The 24,179-nt window shown below is 41.3% G+C and overlaps 1 protein-coding gene across 1 annotated transcript; it reads right to left on the bottom strand.

Annotated features, from left to right (window-relative positions):
- Positions 1–363: 363 nt before the first annotated feature.
- On the bottom strand, positions 364–4,412 carry LOC102867603 (uncharacterized protein C7orf50-like). Its single transcript, XM_006894321.1, has 2 exons — positions 4,322–4,412; positions 364–893 (listed from the first exon to the last, which is right to left on the bottom strand). The coding sequence occupies exons 1-2, from the start codon at positions 4,410–4,412 to the stop codon at positions 364–366; spliced, it is 621 nt and encodes a 206-aa protein (XP_006894383.1).
- Between the last annotated feature and the right edge of the window lie 19,767 nt (positions 4,413–24,179).

Genomic DNA, 24,179 nt, shown 5'->3' with positions numbered 1-24,179 from the left:
TTCTCAGAGAGCATTTATTATATTGATGGACAGAGCAGCCACAGCCCTGGGCCTCGCCTACATGGCCTGGGGTCCTGGAAAATGGGTCACCCCCATCTCACGGCACGGGGTCCACTCTGAGAACACCCCTGAGGAAGAATGGGTACTTCTCGCATTGAGCTGCCTCCTGGGGCCAGGCGTCCTGGGGGTGGACCAGAACTTGGCTGAGATCAGCCACTGCAAGCTCTGGAGAGGCAGACGTGAGCTCTCGCAGTCTGAGGCTCAGGTGGAGGTGGTGTCCTCTGTGGGCAGGGCTGGCACGTCCAGCTCCGAGCCCCTTGGGCAGGCAGTCCACTGCACCCTTGTGGCTGGAGATGCCCCGAGCTAGGACAGGAGCTGTAGCACCTGGCGGAGGCGGTGGGCCTGTCCTAGCAGGAGGGGGTCCTGGCCGTCGGTGGCCCCCTCACCCAACGCCTGCATCTGGGCCTCAGCCTTCTGCACTGTCAGCTCTCGAGCTTGGCCCTTCAGCCCCTCCAGGTAGGCCAGCAGAGTGGGGAAGTGCTCATCTGGGACCTTGTCGGGATTGTACATGTGGACCAGGAGCCACGTCTGTCTCGTCTTCTGGAACTTCCAGTCCTGGCGCTTCTGGGCCCAACCACAGAGGTAGTCGAGGGCCAGTGTGGCCCCTGAAGACGGTGGTGTGGGGTCAGTGGGGATCCGTGGAGCAGGGGTCTTCCGGGCAGGACAGCTCCCCGCTTCCTGCAGACGGCGCTTCTCTTCCTTCTTCCGTTCCTTCTTCAACTTCCGCTCCAGGGCCCGCTGCTCCTCGGTGGACAGGGAAGGTGCTGGGCTGGCCTCAGAGCTCCGCCTGACGTCCCGGGCCAGCCGAACCCGCCCGCAGCCCCCTGTTTGTTCTTTTGACAGTACATGGGATATTCACTACTCTTCTCTAATACCACAGCTCAAATGCTTCAATTCTTCTCCTATCCTTATTTATTATTCAGCTCTCAGATACATAACAGGTGATTGGAAAAGCTGTGGCTTGAATCAGGCACACCTTGTTGTTGTTGTTACACACCATCGAGTCGCTTGTGACTCATGGCGACCCTATGTACAAGAGCCCTAAACGCCATTCTATCCTGTGCCAAACTCGCCGTCTCAAACACGTTCATTCCCACCACTCTACTCCCAGAATCGAGCCATCTCATTGAGGGTCTTTCTCTCTGGCACCGCCCCTCCACTCTCCCAAACATGATGTCCCTCTCCAAGGCCGGTCCCTCCTTGCAACATGCCCAAAGTATGTCAGACAAAGTTTCAGAATCCTTGACTCCAAGAAGCATTCGGGCTTCACCCTCTCCAGGACAAACCTGTTTGTTCTCCTGGCAGTTCATGGTATATTCAATACTCTTCTCCAGCACCACAGCTCAAAGGCATCAATTCTCTTTCTACCATCCCTATTCACTGTCCAACTCTCTGATGCATAGTACACAATTGCAAAGACCATAGCCTGGATCAGGCACACCTTAGTCTCCAGCCTGACATTGTTGCTCTTCAGTACTCTTGAGAGGTCCCTTACAGCTGACTTTCCCAATACAATTCGTCTCCTGGTTTCCTGGCTGCTGTTACCAAGAGTGTTGACTGTGGAACCAAGTAAACTAAAACTGTTAACTATCTCAATCTCTTCACTATCTGTACTTAGTGTTAAAAATTACAACATTGCTCTTCAGGACGTTGGAGAGATCTCTGACTTTCCCAGTGCTACCCATCTCTTGCTCTCCCTATGAACAATGTTGGGGCTGAGACAGATGTTTTTGCTAATCTCTAATCTCTATCATCTTTGAACAGAATGAATCTCTGATTTGGTCTGAGCCATGGAGCACCCCTATCTCAAACAATCTACTGCCATCAAGTGGATTACAACTCACAACAATCCTAGAGGGATGAGAATTGCTTATAGGGTTTCCAGGAGTATAAATGTTTTTCTAAGTAAATTACTACATCTTTCCCCATCTGAGTAATTGCTGGGTTCAAACAGCAGATTGTTCAGTTAGTGGTCAAATGCTATAACTAAGGCATCACCAGCGTTTCTATGGAGTGAAACGAGTGGGGTAAGAAGCCGGGGGTCACTTCAGTGTTGACATATATTGTAGGTAACAAGCCACTTCTCATCCATCTTCATAGCCCAGCCAAATACCCAGGAGAAAATCTACCAAGTTACAATGCTTGGTGAAAGATATCTCTAAAGATAAAAAAGATCATTTTAAAATCTTATTTATCTTTTTTTAAAAACCACAAAAAAATTAGAAGTTTTCTAATCCGATCTAGATTTCTAGATCATTCCAATATCTGAAAATATTTTTATTTTAATTTTACTAAATAATTGAGATATTTAATCTCCTCGTCAAATATATGCATAGATAAGTTTGTATGCCTCCTTATTAAATTACTCAGGGAGAAATTATTTACTGTGAAAGATTTTGTCACATCCTTCCAAGATCCAAACCATTTCTTTAGTCCTGTGCCATCAGTTATTACATAAGAAAACCACTCCAAATTTCCAAATATCAACTCAAACTCATTGCCCTTTAGTCAGTTCCAACTTATAAGAACCCTCTTTTGGATTTCCAAAGCTATTAATTTTAACAAAAGATTGCCTTTCTCTTGCATTCTAGTTAGTTTGAATGGTCAGCGTTTCAGTTATCAGCCCAACATTTAAACCATCAACGCTCCTCTCTCAAAACTAAGTGTTGTAAAAAGTCATTCTGCCCACAGATTCTTTGGATTCAGAATTGAGTAAGGCACAGACGCTGATCTCTCCTCCATGATGCCTGTGATCTCAGTTGTAAAGTCCCAAAGGTTAGGAGATACCTGAGCACCTTCATCCCTATGTGGTTTTTGAGCTGGTGGTCTGTGGTCCCCAACTGGGGCTATTGACTGGAACACCAGCCATGGCTTCCCTGTGTGACCTGGGCTTCCTCATAGTCAGATGACCCTGGGTCGTCAAACTTTCCACATGAAGGTTCAGCCTTCCAAAACAAGAGTCCCAACAGGCATCATTTCTTCTTAAGATCTTGCCTCAGAAATTAAGCATCACATCCATTGTAATCTATTGGTTAAAAGCAAGTCCCTTCGTGTGTGTTAGTGCTACTATAACAGAAGTATCACAAGTACAGGTGTTGAAAGATCAGGAATTTATTTTCTCTCAGTTCAGGAGACTTTAGTTGTGGTTCGTGCCTGAGTAAACACCATTACATAGTGACCCTATTAATAACAAATGGAAACTGCCCTATCCTGAGCCATTGTCACAGGATATCTGTGATACAGTGACTGCAACAATGCAGTCACTATTTCTATTTCATTGAGAGTCTTCCTCTCTTTCACTGACCCTCTACTTTTTTAAGTCTGATATCTTTTTCTAATGACCAGAACCTCTTGATAACATGCCCAAAATAAAAGTCCAAATTCAGAGCATTGGCTCTGGGAGGTAACTCTTTGCATCAGCTCTGGGAGAATTTACATGTTTCAAATGGTGTGCTTCTCAGACCCTTGGCAATTTCCCCATGGTCTCTATCTTTCCCTCAGTTCAGCTTCCTTGATTATGTGTCTAATCTACTCTGTTATAATTCAGAAATGACTCCTTTGGAGGGCACATCCTACACTGGTTTGGCCTCATTACCATAACAAAGAAGACCCTCCTCTCTCCAATGGAATTACATCCACAAGTCTAGAAGTTACAATTCCAAAGATATTTTGGAGAAACACTGTACAATGCCTATCAGTAAACTTGGCCTCAAGTCAAGGAGGAGGATTTTAATGGGGGGAAAAAAGTCAAAGAATTTGCAGATATGTCTTAAAACTGCTACAACTTCTTTCTGTTTAGTTTCTCTCTAAATCTTCTCTTTTATGTCTGTTTATTTTTTCCTTTCTTCTTTTCCTTCAAGACAGTGGCTTCTTCGAATTTCAGTTCCAAATAAGTTACAGGCAAACCTCAGAGGTATTTTAAGTTCAGTTCCAGGCCACTGCAATAAAGTCAGCGTCACAATACAGCAAGTCAATGAGTTGATTTGTTTTGTTTTGGTTTGCAGAGCACATAAAAGTTATGTTTATACCATGCTGCATTCTATTAAATGTACAACAGCATTGTGAAGATGTTGGAAGTATAATGACAATTACTAAAATGTGACACCAAGCCATGTATGACACGAACACAAGCTATTGGGAAAATGGCACCAATAGACTTTCTGAGCACAGGCCTGCCATAAACCTCAGTTTTGAAGACTTAAAGTATCAGCAAGGGCAAAATAATGAAATATGCCTGTAGTTATTAATTTTGCACACATACCTTGAGCACTGGTCCAAGGAGTCTTGGGCCCACAGAGGTTTAGTTGGATCCTGAAACCTTTGTAGAGTTCTTCTTTCAAACAGGAATTCATCTACATGCCAGAGCTTGGCTGAGTTGCTATGGGCAACTTTCAGAAAGCATTTCATTATTTCATGTATCCCATTTTGAAAAAGATATTTTTCAGACTAAGAACAATGAGTTCATGAACCCAGTAAGTGTCTCCTAAGAATTTCAAGTTTAGAGGTTATAGTGAATAACTTTTAAGGAAAAAAATTACAATATCATAGAAAAGGGTCCGGATCATCATCTATTGTTTGATTAAGGAAATGACCCAATAGACTTCAGACATAATCTCTAATTTCATCTCATACAATTCATTTAAGTTGACATTACAGCCTTAGAATGAAGGGTTATTAAAGTACAGAGAGTGACATGAAAAGATGTGTGTTAAAGAATGAGAGAGATAATTCTTTTTCTTACATAAATGAATACAAGGAAATATTTTCTTTCATTAAGATCAACCACAAATTTTATAATGCAGTCTAGCAGAAGTAAGAAGTAGCTAAGGAGAAGTCATAGATAATCTCAAAATGGCCTTCTAAACAAAAATAAAATAAAAAGGCCTCCTATTCGTTGTTGATGGATGTCCTCAACTCAAAATCAACTCATAGCTGACCCTCCAACAGGTTTAAATAACAATTGTTAATAGAAATGCCGTCATTGAATGGTCTAAAGGAACAGAACTTCCCCCCCACCTCCTCATTATTCTGGAAGCTAAAAGTCCAAATAAGGTCTCTAATGTGCCAATTCCTTCTTTGAAGCATCTCTGAAGTTTCCTTGGTTCCTTGGTGATACTTAATATGGCAACTAACTTACCCTAAAGTGTGTGAACACCTCTGTGTCCAATCTGTTCTTTGCATAGTTCAGAAATGGTTGAATTTAGACCCACAGAATTTAGCTATTATCTAATTAACATAGCAAATTCTGTTCTCAAGCATAGTAACATTCATAGGAATGATATTGCTGTGTGCTGTCAAGTTGGAACTGACTCATAGCTGGCCTTCCAACAAGTCAGAGGCTGTAAATCACATGGGAGAAGATTGCCCATCTTTCTCCTGAAGAGCAGCTGGTGAATTCTAACAGCATGCCTTACTAGCAGTTAGAATTTCAACACATATTATGTAGAAGACACAGTTTCATCGTTAACACTGAGATAACCTACTTCATGTCCCATTTGGTCCAAGCTATCCCCAGATTGGCTCACCAAGTAAGTAGCATGTTTGCCTTTGGAACTAATTACCATTATTCGGATTCAAACAAGCACCTTTTGGTCAGTGGACAATCACAAACCCAGAGATACATATATATAAAGCCAGATACCTGCTGCTGTCATCCAGTTGACTCCAACAACTCCATAAGACAGTGTAGAACTGCCTCCAAGCTTCCAAGACCATAAATCTTTACGGAAACAGACTGTCACATCTTTCTTCTGCACAGCAGCTGCCATAGCCAAACCACAAACCAATGGGTCAGCAGTCAAACACATAGCCATGTGTCACTAGCCTCCTTCCCCTGCCTCTCATAAACACACACACACACACACACACACACACACGCAAGTCCTCCTCACCAGTGGATCAATAGACAACATCAGGATAGGTAGACAGAAGATTGAAATTATCAACAAAGTACTGAAGAACAAGGATATCACTTTAAAGCTGAAAATGAGCCTGATCCAAATCATAATCTTTTCAACCACTTGCCATGCATTCAAAGTTGGGCAATGAATAAGGATGACAGAAGAATTGATGCCTTTGAGTTATGGTGTTGGAAAATCATTACTGACTATGCCCTTGGATTTCCAAAAGGATAAACAAGTCTGTTTCAGACAAAGTGCAACCTGGAGGCTCCTTAGAGGCAAGGATGATGACACTTAGTCTCAAATCCTTGGGGCATGTTGTCAGGAAGGACCAATCGTTGGGAAAATATATCAAGCTGGATGTGGAGTTTATCTTTCAATATGACTTTCCTAAGCATCTGAATCTGACCTGATCATGTGAATGGGCAGGACTATGTCAATAGGGAGTGTTAGGTGTTAGCTTATCAGTCTCAACAGTCTACAAGAGTATTGCCTAGTCTCACCAATAAATTGAACTTCTTCGCCCTGGGAAAAATAAAAAAAGAAGAGAATGCATCACCCTTGGAGACTAGATGTTCTTACACCAACTACACTTATGTTAACCGCAGCTATGGCTGAATTAGAGACCAGACATGAAACTGGACCTTGGGACTGCTATATCATTGGAACCAGAGCTAACAACCTTTGCCCAAGTTTGTTGAACAACTGGGGTTGGGGTGGTCAATATTGGCAGGATTGAAAACTTTGTAACACTGACCTAAAACCATAGGGCTCAAGGCTGAGGTGCCTGTGAGCACATTTCAGGAGCAGTCCTGACTATATCCTGCTACTAATCTGGATTATGACTTATTGAATTCCCCAACACGGTTCTGTGTGGTCTGTGAGTTATCGCATTGGATTTTGGACCCAGCAAAGTGATAATATCGGTGTTGAGATGAGTAGAAAGAGGTATGGGAGCATGTAGGGTCTGTCTGACCTAATGGGACTTGGTTTTGTGTTATTGATTCTGTTGATAGAGACAGTTCCCCTTTGGGAAGTTGGTAAAGGTCAGACATGGCTGTCCCCACATGGCCTTACTCTTTACTCACGGAACAGTGGAGGGTCGGAGGAGGAGAGAATGTCCTTCAATAGGATGGATTGGCACAGTGACTGTACCAATGGGACTGAGCAAATCAGACATCATGAGGATGGTGTAGGATAAGACAAGTTTCAATATGTTGTTTGTAGGGTTCAAATTATATGTGTGTGAGGGGTGTATTTATATAGGTGTGGGGCTTTTTTTACTGTATAACACTGAAGATTAATGAAAAAGCACTGTTTCCTTTTCTGCTATCTTTTCATAATCTTTTGCAGCTGGGGAGAAATTTAAGAGAGTGACAGTACTGATAAAAGAATAGCTACAAAATGTTAGGCGGCACTCAAATAGACTCACCCTGGAGCCAGATAACCATGTTGTCATAAATGTGGGGGGAAATAAGAAATGACTGAATTTTTGAAACACTTCCTAGACCTACTAGATATTACTGAGGATTGGAAAGGAGCTTACACACACGCCATGGTTCTTGTTCTTAAAAGGTCGAGAAACAGAAGGTTAGTAGAAATTGCAACTGTGTTGGAAGAAATGTTAATGTGTCCGTGCAAGGTGGGAAAATAGCTGTAAAACACATCATTAAGATGAAGCTGTAGAAATACATCTTAGCTAACACAACAGTATTCTATCAGAGAGTTTCTTGAAAAATATAGTCCCAGAGTAATTTTTTAAAATTAAATAATACCCTAAAAAAGGGAGGAAAATATGCAACAATGAATGAATAAAAAAAGATTTTTGGTGGGAGGGAAATCACGGAGTTGCACAATTTGGTGGGTGGAGTGGCGGGGTCTTTAAAGGAAATGGGAAAGATCCAGCAAGGATCTGAAAAGACTGGGTAATGATAGATGCAGTTCAATGGTGATTGATTTTATAAAACATAATAAATGAGAATGATTCTATGAAACTCAATATGAATGAAGGATAGTGTGAAACACAACATACAAGAACTTTGTATGCAAACCAATGTAAAATGTAAAGAATCGTTGTTTATATTTTAAAAAATAATAAAAGGGATAGGGTTATAAAAGAAATAGGGTACAAACTGACACATGAAGAATTTTAATAATCATTTAAAGAGAGAGAGAGAGAGAGCACTCTGGTGGCCTTGGAAGCACGAGTGGCATCCGCTTCCTATATAACATGCCTCTGGAAACTCTGTGAACTTTGATAAATGTCAATAGTTGTAGAGGGGCTTCAAGACTTCTGTTCATAGGGTCACTATGAGTTGTGCTCGACTCAAAGGCAATCAACAACAACAACTGGTGGCCTTAGTGACAACAACCTGTGTTGCAATCCTGAAAGCACATGGTTTGAGGCCACCAGTTGCTCTGTGGGAGAAGGGTGGGCAATCTCCTCCCCTGCAATTAACTGCCTTTGAAAACCTGCTAGAGGGTCAGCTATAGGTTCATTCTGACTCTATGGTACACAACAACAACATATGTATATATAGAAAGACTGAAAGGAAGTATCTTAATATTTCAGCAGTGTTTTCCTCTGGAAATCAAAACAACTAGTGGTGTTGTGTTTTAAGTGTTGTGTTGCTAACTGAAAGGTCACTTGTTCAAATTCACCAGTTACTTAGTGGGAGAAAGATGACCAGTCTCCTTCCATAATGATTTCCAGCCTTGGAAAACTTGACGAAAAGTCACCATGACAGAGAAGGCACTCAACAGCTCTGAGGATTTTATGTGGTGACATTCACTCTTTTCTTTATATTTTCTGAATTCTTTTAAGATGTTCTAGTGGCAAAGCTCATAGAGAATTGCTCTGTTAACCCAAAAGTGGAGCCTTTGTCTGGTGGTTCAAATCCACAAGTCACTCCGCAGGAGAAAGATGGGCAATCACTCTCTTCCCCTGTGATTTCATTTCCAAACATCCACTGCAGGGAGGGTCAGCTATAATTTGGTTCTGACTCATTGGCTATGAGTTTTGAGAAATTTCTAGTAATGCATTACGTGTTTTGTATAGTTGCTAGCCAAAATGTCAGTGGTTCCAATCCACCAGGCAACGCAAGGGAAAAAGCTAGGCAGTTAATTCCCATTAAGATTTATAGACTTCAGACTCCAGAAGACAGAATAGATGTTTGGGTTTTGATCAGTTTCTGATCACGGAAGAAAGGCATACCTACTGGCCTGGTCTTTCTGTGTCTGGGCCCTCACACTCCCTGCTGAGCAGATGACTCCCTGAGGGCCAGGCACTGGGTCTCATTTGCACATGCAGTCAATGACCGTCCCCCTTCAAGGGAAGAAGGTTACAGGGCTACGCTTCCCTCCAGGAGACAAGGAAGAGATTTCCTACTGATTTATATGAGGTTACGCTCTCAAAGCAAGACACGAGGCAGCTGGTGGGGAGAAAGTTCTGTCTCCAGAGCATCCCCAACATGCAGTGTGTGTTGGTGTTGGCACTACAAGGAGTAAAGTGTGAGTGGAGTTATCCTAACAAGCAGGGAACTGGGAGAACGTGCCAATGAGCAAAGGAGATCCTTTGATTTCTGTCCACCCTTCCTGTGCCTGTCACAAAGTCTCATAAAAGTAACTCTTCCTGGCTTGCTTGTCCTTCCTGATAATGCTCTGACCCTATGCATGGTGGAGCTTGGGGATTTTTAAAGGTTCCAAGCACGTCTCTTTTTCTCCTCGTATTTGTTGGGGTCACTGCCCCACTCAGCGCCATGGCCCACCTGCTCATCTGCGGAACGTGCTCTCTGTCCCTCGTGGCTCCTTCAGATAAACACGGCCTGCCCCAAACTCCTTCCCTCCTTCCTCCTGGGTGGTGGCGGGCTGCCATAAAGTCAAAAGTTCAGATCAAAAGGAGATTGCTCCTACGCACAAGAAAGCTTAGACTGTCAGCTGGCCTCGCCTGCCTGACTCCGCAATGAGACTCAGAAGAAAGGGGAGCAAAGGTTTGGGGATGCTCCCCACCCCTCCTGGTCTGAGTGGATGAGGCTGCCTGCCAGAAGAGGAAAGGAAATCATTTTCTATTGAGATTAATGACCAGAGGCCAGTGTTGGAAAAGTACTGAAACCCTGGACGTGAGTCTTCAGCTCTGTTCTCTTTTAATTAAAAAAAAAAAAAAAAGAATAAAAGAAATTCAACCACTTGAATTGATGATTGAACTGATGGCTGTTGTACTCATTGTTGTTGTTGTTATGTGCTGTTGAGTCACTTGCAACATATAGCGACCCTATGTACAACAGTTCTGAACCATGCTCTATACTGAATCAACCTACTGTCTCTGACACACCTGCCCCCATTATCCCAGTCTAAATCAATCCATCTCATTAAGAGTCTTCCTCTCTTGCACCGTTCCTCCACCATCCCAAACATGATGTCCCCTCTCCAAGGATTGGTCCCTCCTTGCAATATGTACAAAGTATGTCGGATGGAGCTTCAGAATCCTTGCCTCCAAGGAGCAGCGTGATTTCACCCTCTCTAGGATGAACCTGTTTATTCTCCTAACAAATTCACTCTCCTCTTCTCCAGTACCACAACTCAACTCCTGTACTCATACCTCCAGCAAAAACAAGAGGAAATGCAAAGACAAAAGCAAAAACAACCCTATCAAGTCTGTTGCTTCAAAGCAATTCCAACTCCTAGAAAAGTAGGATAGAGTACAGCTGTCCCACAGGGTGCCCAAGGCTGTAATCAATACATAAGGTGCTGTGTCTGATGCATAGTGTGTTGCATATTGTACTGCAAACAGAAAATTCAGTGGCTGGAATCTACCAGCTATTCTGCTGGAGAAAGATGGGCAGTCTCCTCCAGTAAGTAGTGAGAGTCTCGGCAGCCACGGAGGGTCGCCAAGAGCTACAACAGTCTCGATAGCAGTGGTTCGTCTCTGCAGAAGCCCATACCCACATCTTGCTCCTGAGGAATGACTGGGAAGTTGAACAACTGTTCTTTTTTTACCTAACAATGGAATATTCAACCACAAGGAGATACTATTTTAAAAAGAAAATAAAATCACTCCAAAATAACCTTTCCCAAAACTACGAAGATTCCTAATATTGGGTTAAATTTAGAAAGTCTGCTTATCTTTCTATGAGATTTCTAAACTCTCTAAAAGGACCTTGCTGCTGGCTTTCTTCTAAATCATATGTGCCTTCATTTTATGAGCTGGGAGGTCAATTACAGGCACGTCTGTAACAGAATAGTTTCCTCTGCTTTAGTCTAAGGGCAAAGTTCCTGAATGATGCAAACAGCACACTCAGCTACTAACTGAAGGCTTGAGGAACACGTCTGCTCAGAAATGCCTCAAAAGAAAGGCCTGGAATTCTATTCCCAAAAGGTCAGCTACCGAGAACCCTTGGGGACACAAATCTGATACAACACACCCGGAATCACCAGGAGCTGTGTTGGTGGTCCAACACATGAAGTTGTGCTGCCAAACCACAGACAGGTGGTTCAAATCCACCAACTACTATGAGCAGTCTTCTCCCGTGCAATTTACAGCCTCCAAAAATCCACTGGATGGTCCACCATGAGTCAGTTCAGTTCTGACTCGACAGCAATGAGAGAGACAAGTGACAAGCAGGAGGGAAAAATATAAGGTTACACATATATTTTTCCCACAGAAGGGAGAGAGAAGAGTGAACACTGAATTCAAAGACAAATGGAATAAAGATGACCCCAGTCTACTCAAATTGATCCACAGTGAGAAGTCACAAAAGAGGGATGTTGCTAAAACCAAGTTCAAATTGAAGCTCAAACTTTCTATCCAATAGGTTTCAACTCATGGCAACCCTCCACCAGGTATCTGAGGTGGTAAATCACAGCAGAAAGAGACTGCCCGTCTTTCTCTGGAGGAGCAGTCACTGGCACATTCAAACTGCAGAAGATGCATAGCTTTTGTTGTTGCTCTTTATTCTTTTTTTATATCTTCTTTTTTTTTTTTACAAAATTTGTATACATTGTGTTTCATGCTTTCCTTCATTGACATTATGTTTCATACAGTCATTCCCATACATTGTATTAAATAAAATCATTTACCATTGGACTATGCCCCCTCTTGATGCATGGTTTTTGTGTTGGCTGCCCAACTCCCAACAGACTACACCATCTGATGGTAGTCTTCAGGACATAACAACTAGACAATTGGAGTGGGGGGAGTGGCAAATAGTATATTTGTTGTCTTAAAATTATTTTTCCATGAAAATGAAATTTAAACGTAATTAATTAAAAATTAAAATAAAAAAGTAATTACTTAGAAACTTTGGAATGGAAGTGTGGCTTCTTACCACTAAAGCCATCAGACTTCCCTAAGTAATTCATTAGCCATGTGTGTGTGTGTGTGTGTGTGTGTGTGTGTGTGTGTGTGTGTCCACCATAGGGTTTATTCTAAATTGGGAGTGGTAAGGGGGAACAACAGCTTGAAAATTTAAAGGTAAAATTTTCAAAAACTTGATGAATGTAGCTCATGGACAGAATACTTCTCCTTACATCATTGACACATTGCTCATTTCAGGTTTTCTAAACTGTGTTCAGCATACATAATATGAAACATTTCAAAGTACACAATTCAGTAACATTCTGTATATTCACAACGTTTTGCAACCATTAACACTATCTCGTTGCAGAAAATTTTCATCACACTTAAAAAAACAAACAACCCACGATACTCATTTAAGTAATCACTTCCCATTCTTCACTCCCTCCAGTCCCCTCCTCAGCCTTTGACAACCACTAATCTTCTTTCTGTCTCCATGGATTTTCCTATTCTGGACATTTTACATAAATGGAATTCTACAATGCCTGGTCCTTGGTGTCTGGCTTCTTTCTTTTCGTGTAATGTGTTTATTCAGATTTTGATAGTATACATCAATATCATCCTCACACTCACATTAAAGTTCTGAGTTTGATTTCCTGTGTAAATTAGAGAGGCTCTCTCTCCTGCTATCTAAGATATGAAAACAAAAACTTAAAACATTTTTAATAGGGTTTCAAATCATACCAAAGGCAAGAAGTTTGCCTTTGCTCAAGATTTTGGAGCATGTGACTTCATGCTCTATCTATCATACGGCACTGGAGCATCGGTTTTTGTTTGTGTGTGTCTTTTAGAAGGCCTTTCATCTGCAAATTGCAGGAAGCTCGACTAGCAGTACAGTAAATAAAGAGATCCATTGCTGTCTAGTCAAGTCCAACTGATAGTGACCGTACAGGACAGAGAAGGACAACCACACAAGGTTTCCAAAGCTATGATTTTTAGAGAAGCAGACTGCCTCATCTATCTCCCTTGCAAAGCATAAGAAATTAGAACAGCTGACCTTTCACTTAGTTGTCAAGTGTTTAACCACTGCACCACCAAAACAATAAGAATTTTATTATCACATATAATATAAAATCCAGGTCGGTCCCAGGATAATCAGCATATCAGTAACATCTGTAAGAATATGAGTTGGAGATGGTGGTTGTTTTTCATTTTCAGCTTGCTATCCCCAGTTTTTTTCAACTTCCTGCTCACTATTTCCATTCACCATTAGCCCACCCTTGTGGTATTGTTATGTGCCATTGAGTCACTTGCAACTCACAGTGACCCTATGTACAACAGCTCTGAATCCAGCTCTATCTTAAACAAATTTCATTGTCTTTGACACAGTTTACTATTATTACCCCAGTCACTGAGTCAATCCATCTCATCCAGGGTCTTCCTCTATTGCACTGTCCATATACTTTTCCAAGCATGGTGCCCCTCTCCAAGGACTGGTACCTCCTGGTCGCATGCCCCAAGTGTGTGAGATGAAGCTTCACCCTTAGTCCCACCCTTATGTTTCCAAGTTACTTGTGGCTGCTTCAAACAGCACTTCTTCGAAGAAGTTTGTCCAGGGTCAGAAAACAAAATCCATGTTCTTCTTGCTTTAATTTGATTAAAGCAGGAAACGTTCTCAATAGCTTGCCAGGAAGTGTCCTCTCACGTCTCATTGATCTCATGTCACCAGCCAATGTCCATACTTCCACTGAACAAAGAAGTGGATTTGCTATGTCCATATTCACTCCTGAAAATACTGACTGGAACTCACATCTGGGAATTATGTCCTAAAGAGGCCCCTAGATGGTACAATTTGCTCTTCTCTACTAGCCAAAAGGTAGATGGTTCAAAGCACTGCAAAGGTAGACCTGATGGTCTTCGCAGTTGTTAGGTGCTATCAAGTCAGTTATGACTCACACAGACTCTGTGAACAATAGATTGAAGTTCTGCCTTATCTTTCACCTTCTACGTCTGTAAAACTACAACCACTGAAAGCAGCATGGAGCACAATTCTACTCTGAAACACACAGATTTGCCATGAGACGGCATCAACTTTATGGCAAATGGGGTTGTTCTGTGGTTTGGTTTGGTTTTGTTCTGATAGGTGGAGACTGTGTTTAGGTTTAGTAAAGAAAACTGGGGAAATGATAAGTTAAAAGGGCTCCTGAGAGTGTCTGCTATAGGGTTTGTATTGGATTTTTTTTTTAACCTAATAAAGTTACCTAAGTTTGAGTCATCTAGACCCGAGTAGCTTGATTAAAAGAGATTGCCATGTTTAACTCTCAAAAACATGGTCATTAACATAAATACTAAACAGAAAAATAATGGACACGAAGCTATTCAGGAAATTCTACCTAGCAGACACAAGTCTAGAGTTACTAGACCATGGCATATATGATGAGAAAGTCATTGAATCAAGGAAATAATTTGAAGTTTCCAGATTCTCTCTCCATAACATTGAAGCAGCAAGTCCATTGATTCATTCACTTACAGTTCAAGGCTTCTCTGACAAAGTCTATTCAATCAGCAATTGGACTGACTTCACCCTTCACCCCAAAATTAACTACCTTTAACAGCAACTGGATCAAATTCACCAATGGGTGTTGTGTAGATAGGCCTTAATTGAACTTATAAATCTAGAGGCTTATGAAGGATAGTGATGGCTGAAGAACATAATCACTCACAATTCAAAGGGGAAAAAGACCCCAAAACCTAAAGAACAACCAACAATGGGAGTTGTCTTCTTCCTTGTCCTCTGAGAAGAGGAAACTCTAATGAAATTTGAGGAATCCTTTAGCCAAGAGAATAATGAGGCATAAATCCTGCTGACAGTGAGACGCCTGGCTCAGGAAGTAACACCATCCACCTAAGCATCCTCCAGAGCTGGGGACAATGATTAATGGTCCAAACACAACACTGCTATGTGCTTGGAAAAGAGTCATAAGGTTGGTTTTCATTGTTAGGGAGAATGATTTGCAGAACATGGAAAAAGACTCTAGTGACCAGTGTCACTGCTTTGCCAGTTTCTTTGCCAAAGCAATGAGTTCGAGCAGAACGAAAGCCGTGTGTCTATAACTCTTTCTCTTCTCCTTGAAAACCTGATGCTGTTATCTGTGCAATTGATGTGAGCTGACTTCTCCCTAACACTGGAGGATGGGTTGTGAATGTTACAATTTATGGAGTGCTTATCAACAGACTTCAGCTCACAGATGGCTGTGAGCGAAGAACTTCATTCTTATCAGAGGGAATTCTCTTCAGCTGCCCTTCTGTTGGATGTTAACATTGGCATAGCACCGCTGTCATGCACTTGGAATGAGAATAACAAAAATCTTGCAGACTGCTCTTTACTAAACGAACTTCTGTCACCTCTTCAGATGGCTGTTATGTCTCTTTATCACAAGGTTTTAAATCTCACCTATTTCCCAGAACATACAAAAATTAAACAGGAAGAACAGTGACTCTTTAGGAGCTATGAAGACTTCTAGCAGAAAGCCAGATTTAAAAAAAAAAAAAAGAAAGAAATAGAAAAATAATTCCTCTAGCTATTGCATGGACAATTAAAGTATACAAGCAATCTGAGGACTAGAAGAATTTTATCCAGAAAAGACTCTGTCAAATTATCCAGTTATACTGTGGACTTGGCTTCCTCACTTGGTTACTTTTGAAAAAAATAATCATTCCAAAGGCCCATTGTACGCTAATAGTTCCTTTAAAAACAGTTATTTTAAAATGATAAAATTATTCCAATACTGCTAGCATGGTTTTAGAATTTTGCCTTAAACACAACTGTATATTGTATATTAAAAAAAATCTCCTTATGTTAAACTCTAACTTAAAGAACCAGCTAGAATTCTCTAATTTAATCACTCACTTTGTTTGCTAGACTTGATTTTGAATGACACTTTTTCCCCAAAAGGTGCCTTCAAAGGACCAAAATCAGACGTATGTATAACGTATACATGTTAGTATAATCTCTTAAGGAGGGAGTTCCAGTGGCATAGTCCACAGGAGCTGTGCTGCTAACCCAAAGGCAATGTCTCTTTAGTGATTTGAATCCACCAACCACTAAGATTTATAACCTTTGAATACTTGCTATAGGGTCATCTAGTCAGTTCTGACTCAACAGCGGTGAAAATGAGATATATCTAAAGAAAATGAAAATATCTAAAGAAACTTCAAAATGATTGATCTAATGGTCTTCTCATCAATGGAAAAAGCACAGAACATAGGTGTTAGAATTTTTGAAAATTTCTTTTGGATTCGTTGCCTTAGCCCCCTCTGGAGGCATGATTTGCAGCTGCCTCGACTGCTACACCCATTGATTGACCTTTTCTACATCAACAGCTGTAAGGCCTAGATAAGAAGGAAAGCTGGTCAGACAGTGGAGAGACTGCAGCAAGGCCTAGCCTGACAGAGCCCAGTAGACAGAGTCAAAGGTAAATGGTTAGCATCTGGATTGAAAAAAGAGATGACTATGAGAGAAGGCTTGCTAGATGATTGAGGAAACCAGAAGTTTGTATTTGTGTTGCTGGACTGAACTTCGACTTTGACTGTATGATATTCTTTACCTTACTCTGCCACTCCTCAATCTGTTTGTTTAATAAACCCTATAATTCTTACCAATTAAAAGTGCAAACTTTGTCTATACACTTCTTTTTTGAAGTGCAACAAGGCACTTTAAAAAGCCTAGGTAAAAATAATGTGATGACAAATGAACCTGAGCTAGAAGCAATTAAAAAAACCACAAAAATCCAGTTTCAATCCTGCACCATCTTCACAACCTTGGCTGTGCTTAAACTCATTTTTGCAGTTACTATCAAATTCTATCTCTGGTGCAACCACTGTGGAAGGCGGTACAGCGCTTTCTCAAAGATTTGCAAATGGAGATACCATTTGACCCAGCAATTCCACTACTGGGAATATACCTCAAAGAGACCATAACTGCCACCCAAGCAGATATATGCACACCCATGTTTATTTCAGCTTTGTTCACAGTAGCAAGGAGTTGGAAACAACCTAAGTGCCCATTAACAAACGAGCGGATAGAGAAGCTGTGGTATATTCACACAGTGGAATACCACGCTGCATTGCAAGGCACAGCACAGCACAGCATGGCATGGCACGGCAAGGCAAGGCAAGGCAAGGCAAGTCAAGGAAGTTCACCTAATTTGTTGTGATCCACACTGTCAAATGGCTTTTCATAATCAATAAAGCACACTTCAGGTATTCTTTTCTTTCCGACAGGATCCATCTGACATCAGCAATGATAACTGTGATACCATGACCTCGTCTAAATCCAACTTGAATTTCTGGCAGTTCTCTATGTCTATTCCAGCCATTTTTTAAAAAAAAATATTATTAATTTTTTAGAGAAACTTTGGATTTCCACTCATTCATTGTTGCACTTTTCTCCCCTCCCAACCCTCCCCCCTTGTACATGACCCTCTTGGAAAAGTAAAAAAAAAAACAATTCTTTCATTGTTTTACAATCCCTCCCCCCCAGGTCCACTCCACTATGCAGCCTTTGCTCTGGACTCCTGTCATGACAAAAATCCCTAATCACATATCCCTTTTAAACAGTTTTCTCCCTTATCTGTTTCAATGCCATATACATTTGAACCCATCTTTCTCAGTTTCCCTCCAACCCCGATGTCAGTCCTGTTTTACAACAGTGGCACTGTCCAGTATTTGTCCTTTTGTGACTGAGATATTTTACTCAGCATAATGTCCTCCAGGGTCACCCATTTTTAATAATATTTCATGAGTTCCTTGTTTTTTAATGCAGCGTAGTATTCCATTGTGTGAATATACCACAGCTTCTCTATCCATTCATTTGTTGATGGGCACTTGGGTTGTTTCCAAATCCTTGCTATTGTGAACAAAGCCGAATAAACATAGGTATGCATATATCTGCTTGGATGTCAATTATGGTCTCTTTGGGGTGTATTTCCAGTAGTGGAATTACTGGGTCAAATGGTATCTCTATTTGCAACTTTTTGAGAAAGCGCTGTACCGCCTTCCACAGTGGTTGCACCATTCTACACTCCCACCAACAGTGAATAAGCGTTACAGTTTTTCCACAACCTCACCAGCATTTGTTGCTTGCTATTCTGTTAAATTTTGCTATTCTGACTGGGGTGAGATGATATCTCAGGGTTGTTTTGATTTGCATCTGTCTTAGAGGTAGGGATTTTGAACATTTCATCATTTACTTGTTAGCCATCTGAATTTCTTCTTTGATGAAGTGTCCAGCCATTTTTTAAAAAATAATCTTCAACAGTATTTTGATGGCATGGGATATTAATGATATTGCTTGCTAATTTCCACATTCTGTTGGATGACCGTTCTTGGGAATGGGAACAAGTGTGGACGTCTTCTAGTTGGTCAGCCAGGCAGCTATCTTCCAAATTTCTTGGCCTAGACTGGTGAGTATGTCCAGAGCTGCATCTGAGGACCATGAGACAAAAGCACATTGCTCTCTTCTTCTAGGGGTGGGAGAGGTGGAATCCAAGATAACTTCTATTCTCTTTCTCTATGTGGGGGGGGGGGGGGGGGGGGGGGGAGAGAGAGATTGATTTTTTTGATTTTTTTGAGCAATTTTTACTTTAAAACATTGACATCCTTCTCCTGAACTTTTCTGAGAGGCTCACACACTGACCTAGCTCTATCACTTTTCTGAAGTCGGCACTTTGTCCCCATCTTACCACACTACACTTCAGAGCTACACCTCACTGCTCTACTGCCCTGCTGCCTACGTAGCTTACTTCCTCAATCACAACTCATCTCAAGAACTGAGAAATTGCTGGCCCTAAATTAGGAAGAAGGAGACATTTGTTTCTGAGAGCCGTGGGCACTGAAATCTGTGGATGACTGCACTCACTCTCCTGACGTGCAGCAGATTTTGAATGGTGTCAAACTGGGACCCTCACAGCCACATCAAGCTGACACTGGACAACCGTGAGGCAAAAGCACATTCCTCTCCTCTTCTGGGGGTGGGATAGGTGGCAGCCGAAATAACTTCAATTATCTTTCTCTGTGGGAGTTGCCTTGAAAAAAGTTTTTATTCTAATTAAGAAAACTCAAGGCTCATCTAAATAGCAGAAGAAAGAGACAAATGGCTCTGCTAGAGTGTAGGAGGGAGGAAAGTTAGAGGGCAGAAAGCCTTGGAGGATGCAACTTAAGAGACCAGAATAACTGTTCTTTTCTAATAGATCTTCTGATCAAGTGATTTCAAATACAGATACACATTCGTTGGCAGAGTTGACCTCAAGTTGACCTCCATTTTTCACACACTGTAGCTACACTTTGATCACCCAAGGAAATGCAGAACTCCCCTGGACTTCAATGGGGGCCTCCTTGGCTTTCCAGCAGAACAATTACAGCAGTGGAGATAAGAAGCACTCAGCACAGCATCCCCAGAGTGCTGGAAAGAAGGGAGCTGAGTAGCTCTGATTCAAAATTTCTAAATTGAAATAGAGCAAATGCATAAAATTACTCAAATTTAAAGTGCATGTTAACTCATTACATAGACTACAAGGCGAGTTTAGAGATCTGAGAATCACTTCCTCATAGTTTCCCAAAAGCTGCCCTTGTTTGTTTCACAAAAGTTTGTGTCTACAAACACAAACATGTACCTCTCAGTGTATCTCCATGAGGAGGTGAATTTTGGAGAGGAACACAGCTACCCTCTCAATCTGACTCCTCAAAGTGGATCAAGGACCTAGGTCTAAGCCCAAGGACTATAAGCTTCATTAGAGAAAAGCTTAGAAGAACCCTAGAAGCACTAATCCACAACATGAACAGTCTTCCAAGTATCCTGAAAACCCTACAAACCAGGAGAGGATAAAATAGACGAATGGGACCTTCTAAGAATCAAATCCCTATGCACATCCAAAAACTTCAACAGGGCAAAAAGGGAAGCCACCGCCCGGGAAAAATATATTTGATAATGACATGTCTGATAAGGGACTTAGATCTAGAATTTATAGAATATTCGAGAACCACAACAAGGTAAACAACCCAATTGCAAAATGGGTACAGGATATGAACAGACACTTGACCAAAGAAGACATTCAGATGGTCAACAAACACATGAAGAAATGTTCAAAATCCCTAGCTCTAAGACAGATGCAAAGCAAAACAACTATGAGATATCATCTCACCCCATAAGAATAGTAAAATTCAACAGAGCAGCAAACAACAAATGCTGGCGAGGTCGTGGAAAAACTGGAACCCTTATTCACTGTTGCTTGTAGCGTAAAATGGTGCAACTACTCTGGAAGGCAGTATGGCACTTTCTCAAAAAGTTGGAAATAGAGATACCATTTGACCCAGCAATTCCACTACTGGGAATATACTCTAAAGACCATAACTGCCACCCAAGCAGATATATGCACACCCAAGTTAATTGCAGCTTTGTTTACAATAGCAAAGAGTTAGAAACAACCTAAATGCTCATCAACAAACGGATGGACAGAGAAGCTCTGTTATATTCACACAATGGAATATTATGCAGCACTGAAAAACAAATATCTCATGAAATATTATACAAAATGGGTGACCCTGGAGGACATTATGCTCAGTGAAATATCACAGTCACAAAAGGACGAATACTACATAATGCCACTATCATAAAACAGGACTGACATGGGGGTTGGAGGGAACTACGAAAAGAGGGGATAAATAATGTACATGGCATAGAAACAGACAATGGAGAGAACTGTATAAAAGGAATATATGATTAAGTATTATTGGTATGACAAGAGTCCAGAATAAGAGTCTTATAGTAAAGTGGTCTGGGGGAATTGGAGGACTGTATAAGAACGAAAGAACTGTTTAAAAAAAAAAGTGAACTGGGGAGGAGGGGGAAGGGAGGAAAATGTACAACAATGGATGAATGGAAATCAAGCTTCTTTTTAAACTTTCATTAAAATCTCAATAAAAAAAGAAATGTGATAGAAAAAAAAAAGACCCTCCCCTTAGACGTCCCATCTCTTCTTGCCTCTTCTCATCTCCTCTGACCTTTTTCTTTTTCCTCTTCTCCAGATCTGTCTTCTGGTGATGATAAATTTTCAGCTCCAGAAAATTTTCCATGTGTATCTGTCATGAGAAAGTGAAGGAGGGAAGGAGAAAAAAGAGGACCTTCACAGTGGTCTTCTCTTAATCTGCACAATCTGCCTTTTCATACTTGTCATATCAATTTTAATACTTGCCTATTGTTGTATGACATTGAGTCAGAATTAACCAATTGCTGACCCTCCTGTGGGTTTTCAGAGACAGTTATTCACAAAGAAGGTGATTGCCCATCCTTCTTCCATAGAGTAGCTGGTAGATTTGACCTATGTGCACTCAGGATTACAAGGTAGCTTCTTATCACTTGGCCTCTAGATAAAATCTTAGGGCAGTGCTTTATGTTAAAGCAGTGCCTGTTTCCTTGACCATGTCTACCTGAAATGTCAGATCCCAAGAGGAGAAAGTATCATAGAATCACCAGTTCCACAAGATGCCTCATTTTTTCATTCTTCAATTTATTATTCTTCACTTTACTGTACTTCACAGATACTGTTCTCATTACAAATATAAGTAGAGGCCCCAATATGGATTACAACTTAACAGAAAACAAAATTCTTCACCACTGAACCAATAGGCAGCATCATGAAATGTGGAGAAAAGATTGAAGTTGTCAGTGATTTCGCGGGAATCCCAAAATATTTTTTTATGCTTATATGAAACCTTTACTTGGACAAGGAGGCAGTTGTCAGAACAGAGTAAGAAAACACTACATGATTCAAAATTGGGAAGGGTGTACACCAGGGATGTGTCCTATCTCCATACCCTTTCAATCTATTTGCAGAATAAATCACCCAGGAGGCTGGGCTCCGTGAGGAAGAATGTGGCATCAGGATTGGAGGAAGATTCATCAACAATCTGCAATAGGCAAATGACACAACATTCCTTGCTGAAACTGAGGAGGACCTGAAGCCCTTGCTGAAGAAGGTCAAGGACTGAATCCTTAAACATGGACTGAAGCACAACATCAAGAAAACAAAGGTTCCCACCACTGGGCCAATTGGCAACATCATGATAGATAATGAAGAGATTGAGAATGTTGACAGCTTTAGTTTGCTTGTCTCTACAATCAACATTCTTGGGACCAGCAGCCAGGAAATTAAAAGATGAATTGCACAGGGAAAGTCTGCTGTCAGAGACCTCTCCAAAGTACTGAAGAGTAGTGATGTCAGCCTGGAGTCTAAGGTGTGGCTGATCCAGGCCATGATCTTCACAATTACTTGCCATGCATCAGAAATCTGGACAATGACTAGGGGTGATAGAAAGAGAATTGATGCCTTTGAACTGTGGTGCTAGAGAAGAGTACTGAATATACCATGGACTGCTAGGAAAACAAACAAGTTCATCCTGGAGAGGGTGAAACCAGGTTGCTCCTTGGAGGCAAGGATTCTGAGGCTTCATCTAAGATACTTTGGGCATGTTGCAAGGAGGGACCAGTCCTTAGTGAGGAACATCAGGCTGAGGTGGAGGGATAACACAAGAGGAAGACCCTTGATGAGATTAATTCACTCAGTGACTAGGATAATGGAGGTAGGTGTGTCAGAGACAGTAAGCTTGACTCAGGATAGAGCAGAATTTAGGGCTGTTGTGCATAGGGTTGCTATGAGTCATAAGTGACTCTATAGCACATAGCAATAACAACAAAGATCCATAATCAACATCCATGGTAAAAACAGTAAAAAAATAAAACACTTGTTGCATTGGGAAAATTTACTGTCAAGGACCTCTCAAAATTATTAAAAAGCAACAATATCAGTTTAAAGAACAAGGTGCACCTCACCCAAGTCATGGTCTTTTACATGGTCAATTACTTCCTATTCATCTGAAAGTTGGAAAATAAATAAGGATAAATAAGAAGAATCAATGCATTTCAGTTTTGATATTGAAGAGAAAGACTGAATGCTCCATAGGCTGGCAAAAGAACAAACAAAAGTCTACCTTTGAGGAAGTGCAACCAGGGTGCTGCTTAGACACACGGATGGTAAAACTTCATTTCACATACTTTGGGCATGTTGTCATGAATGGCCAGTCCTTAGAAAGGCACCCAGCTGGGAAAGATGGAAGGTCAAAGAGAGGAAGACCCTCATCAAGAGGGATTGACACCGTGACCGCACCAGTGGGCTCAAGCATATCGGAGATGGTGAGAATGGTGCAGGATAGGGCAAGTTCAAATCTGCTATTCGTAGGGTCGCTGTGGATTGTAGTTGACTTGATGGCATCTGCAACAACAACCATGGCAAAGCATGAAAGTTCCCATAAAGTCGAAGGGGCATTTCATCCCTGACACAATGGACCATGTTGAATCTCCCGGTGTCTTAAGACTAAGACATGGCCTAGTCTGTATTTTTCAAAGATCACCATGTTGCATATTTCATCTCTTTTGTTCTGTGTGATATTGAATATTGTCTGGTGACCTCATGATAATGAGGCAGGAGCCCTTGGAAAGGAGAGGCTCTTCAAAGACACCAAGTAATAAATGCTGGAGAGGAGGTGGCGAGAAAGAAACTCTTATACATTGTTGGTGGGATTGTAAAATAGTACAACTACTCTGGAAGGCAGTTTGGTGCTTCCTCAAAAAGCTGAACATAGAAATTCCATTTGACCAAGCTATTCTACTACTTGAAATATATCCTTAGAAAATTAGAACTAAGGCACAAACAGAGATTTGTACACCAATGTTCATAGCAGCATTATTCAAGAACAAGGAAACAACCCAAATGTTCAACTACAAATGAATGGAGTGAAAAATTATGGTACATTCACACAATGGAATACTACGCAGCACTCAAGAGCAATGATTTTGTAAATTATTAGCTAAC

This window comes from Elephantulus edwardii, unplaced genomic scaffold (genome assembly GCF_000299155.1).
Source record: "Elephantulus edwardii isolate Elephantulus edwardi_28Jun2011 unplaced genomic scaffold, EleEdw1.0 scaffold00139, whole genome shotgun sequence".
NCBI lineage: Eukaryota > Metazoa > Chordata > Mammalia > Macroscelidea > Macroscelididae > Elephantulus > Elephantulus edwardii.
This window is presented reverse-complemented; position numbering and strand designations above follow the sequence as displayed.

Coding starts and splice junctions, on each gene's coding strand:
- LOC102867603 (XM_006894321.1), bottom strand. CDS start 4,412: ATGAATTCCTGTTTGAAAGAAGAACTCTACAAAGGTTTCAGGATCCAA. Junction 894..4,321: donor TCCTTGGACCAGTGCTCAAG/GTATGTGTGCAA, acceptor TACTGTCAAAAG/AACAAACAGGGGGCTGCGGG.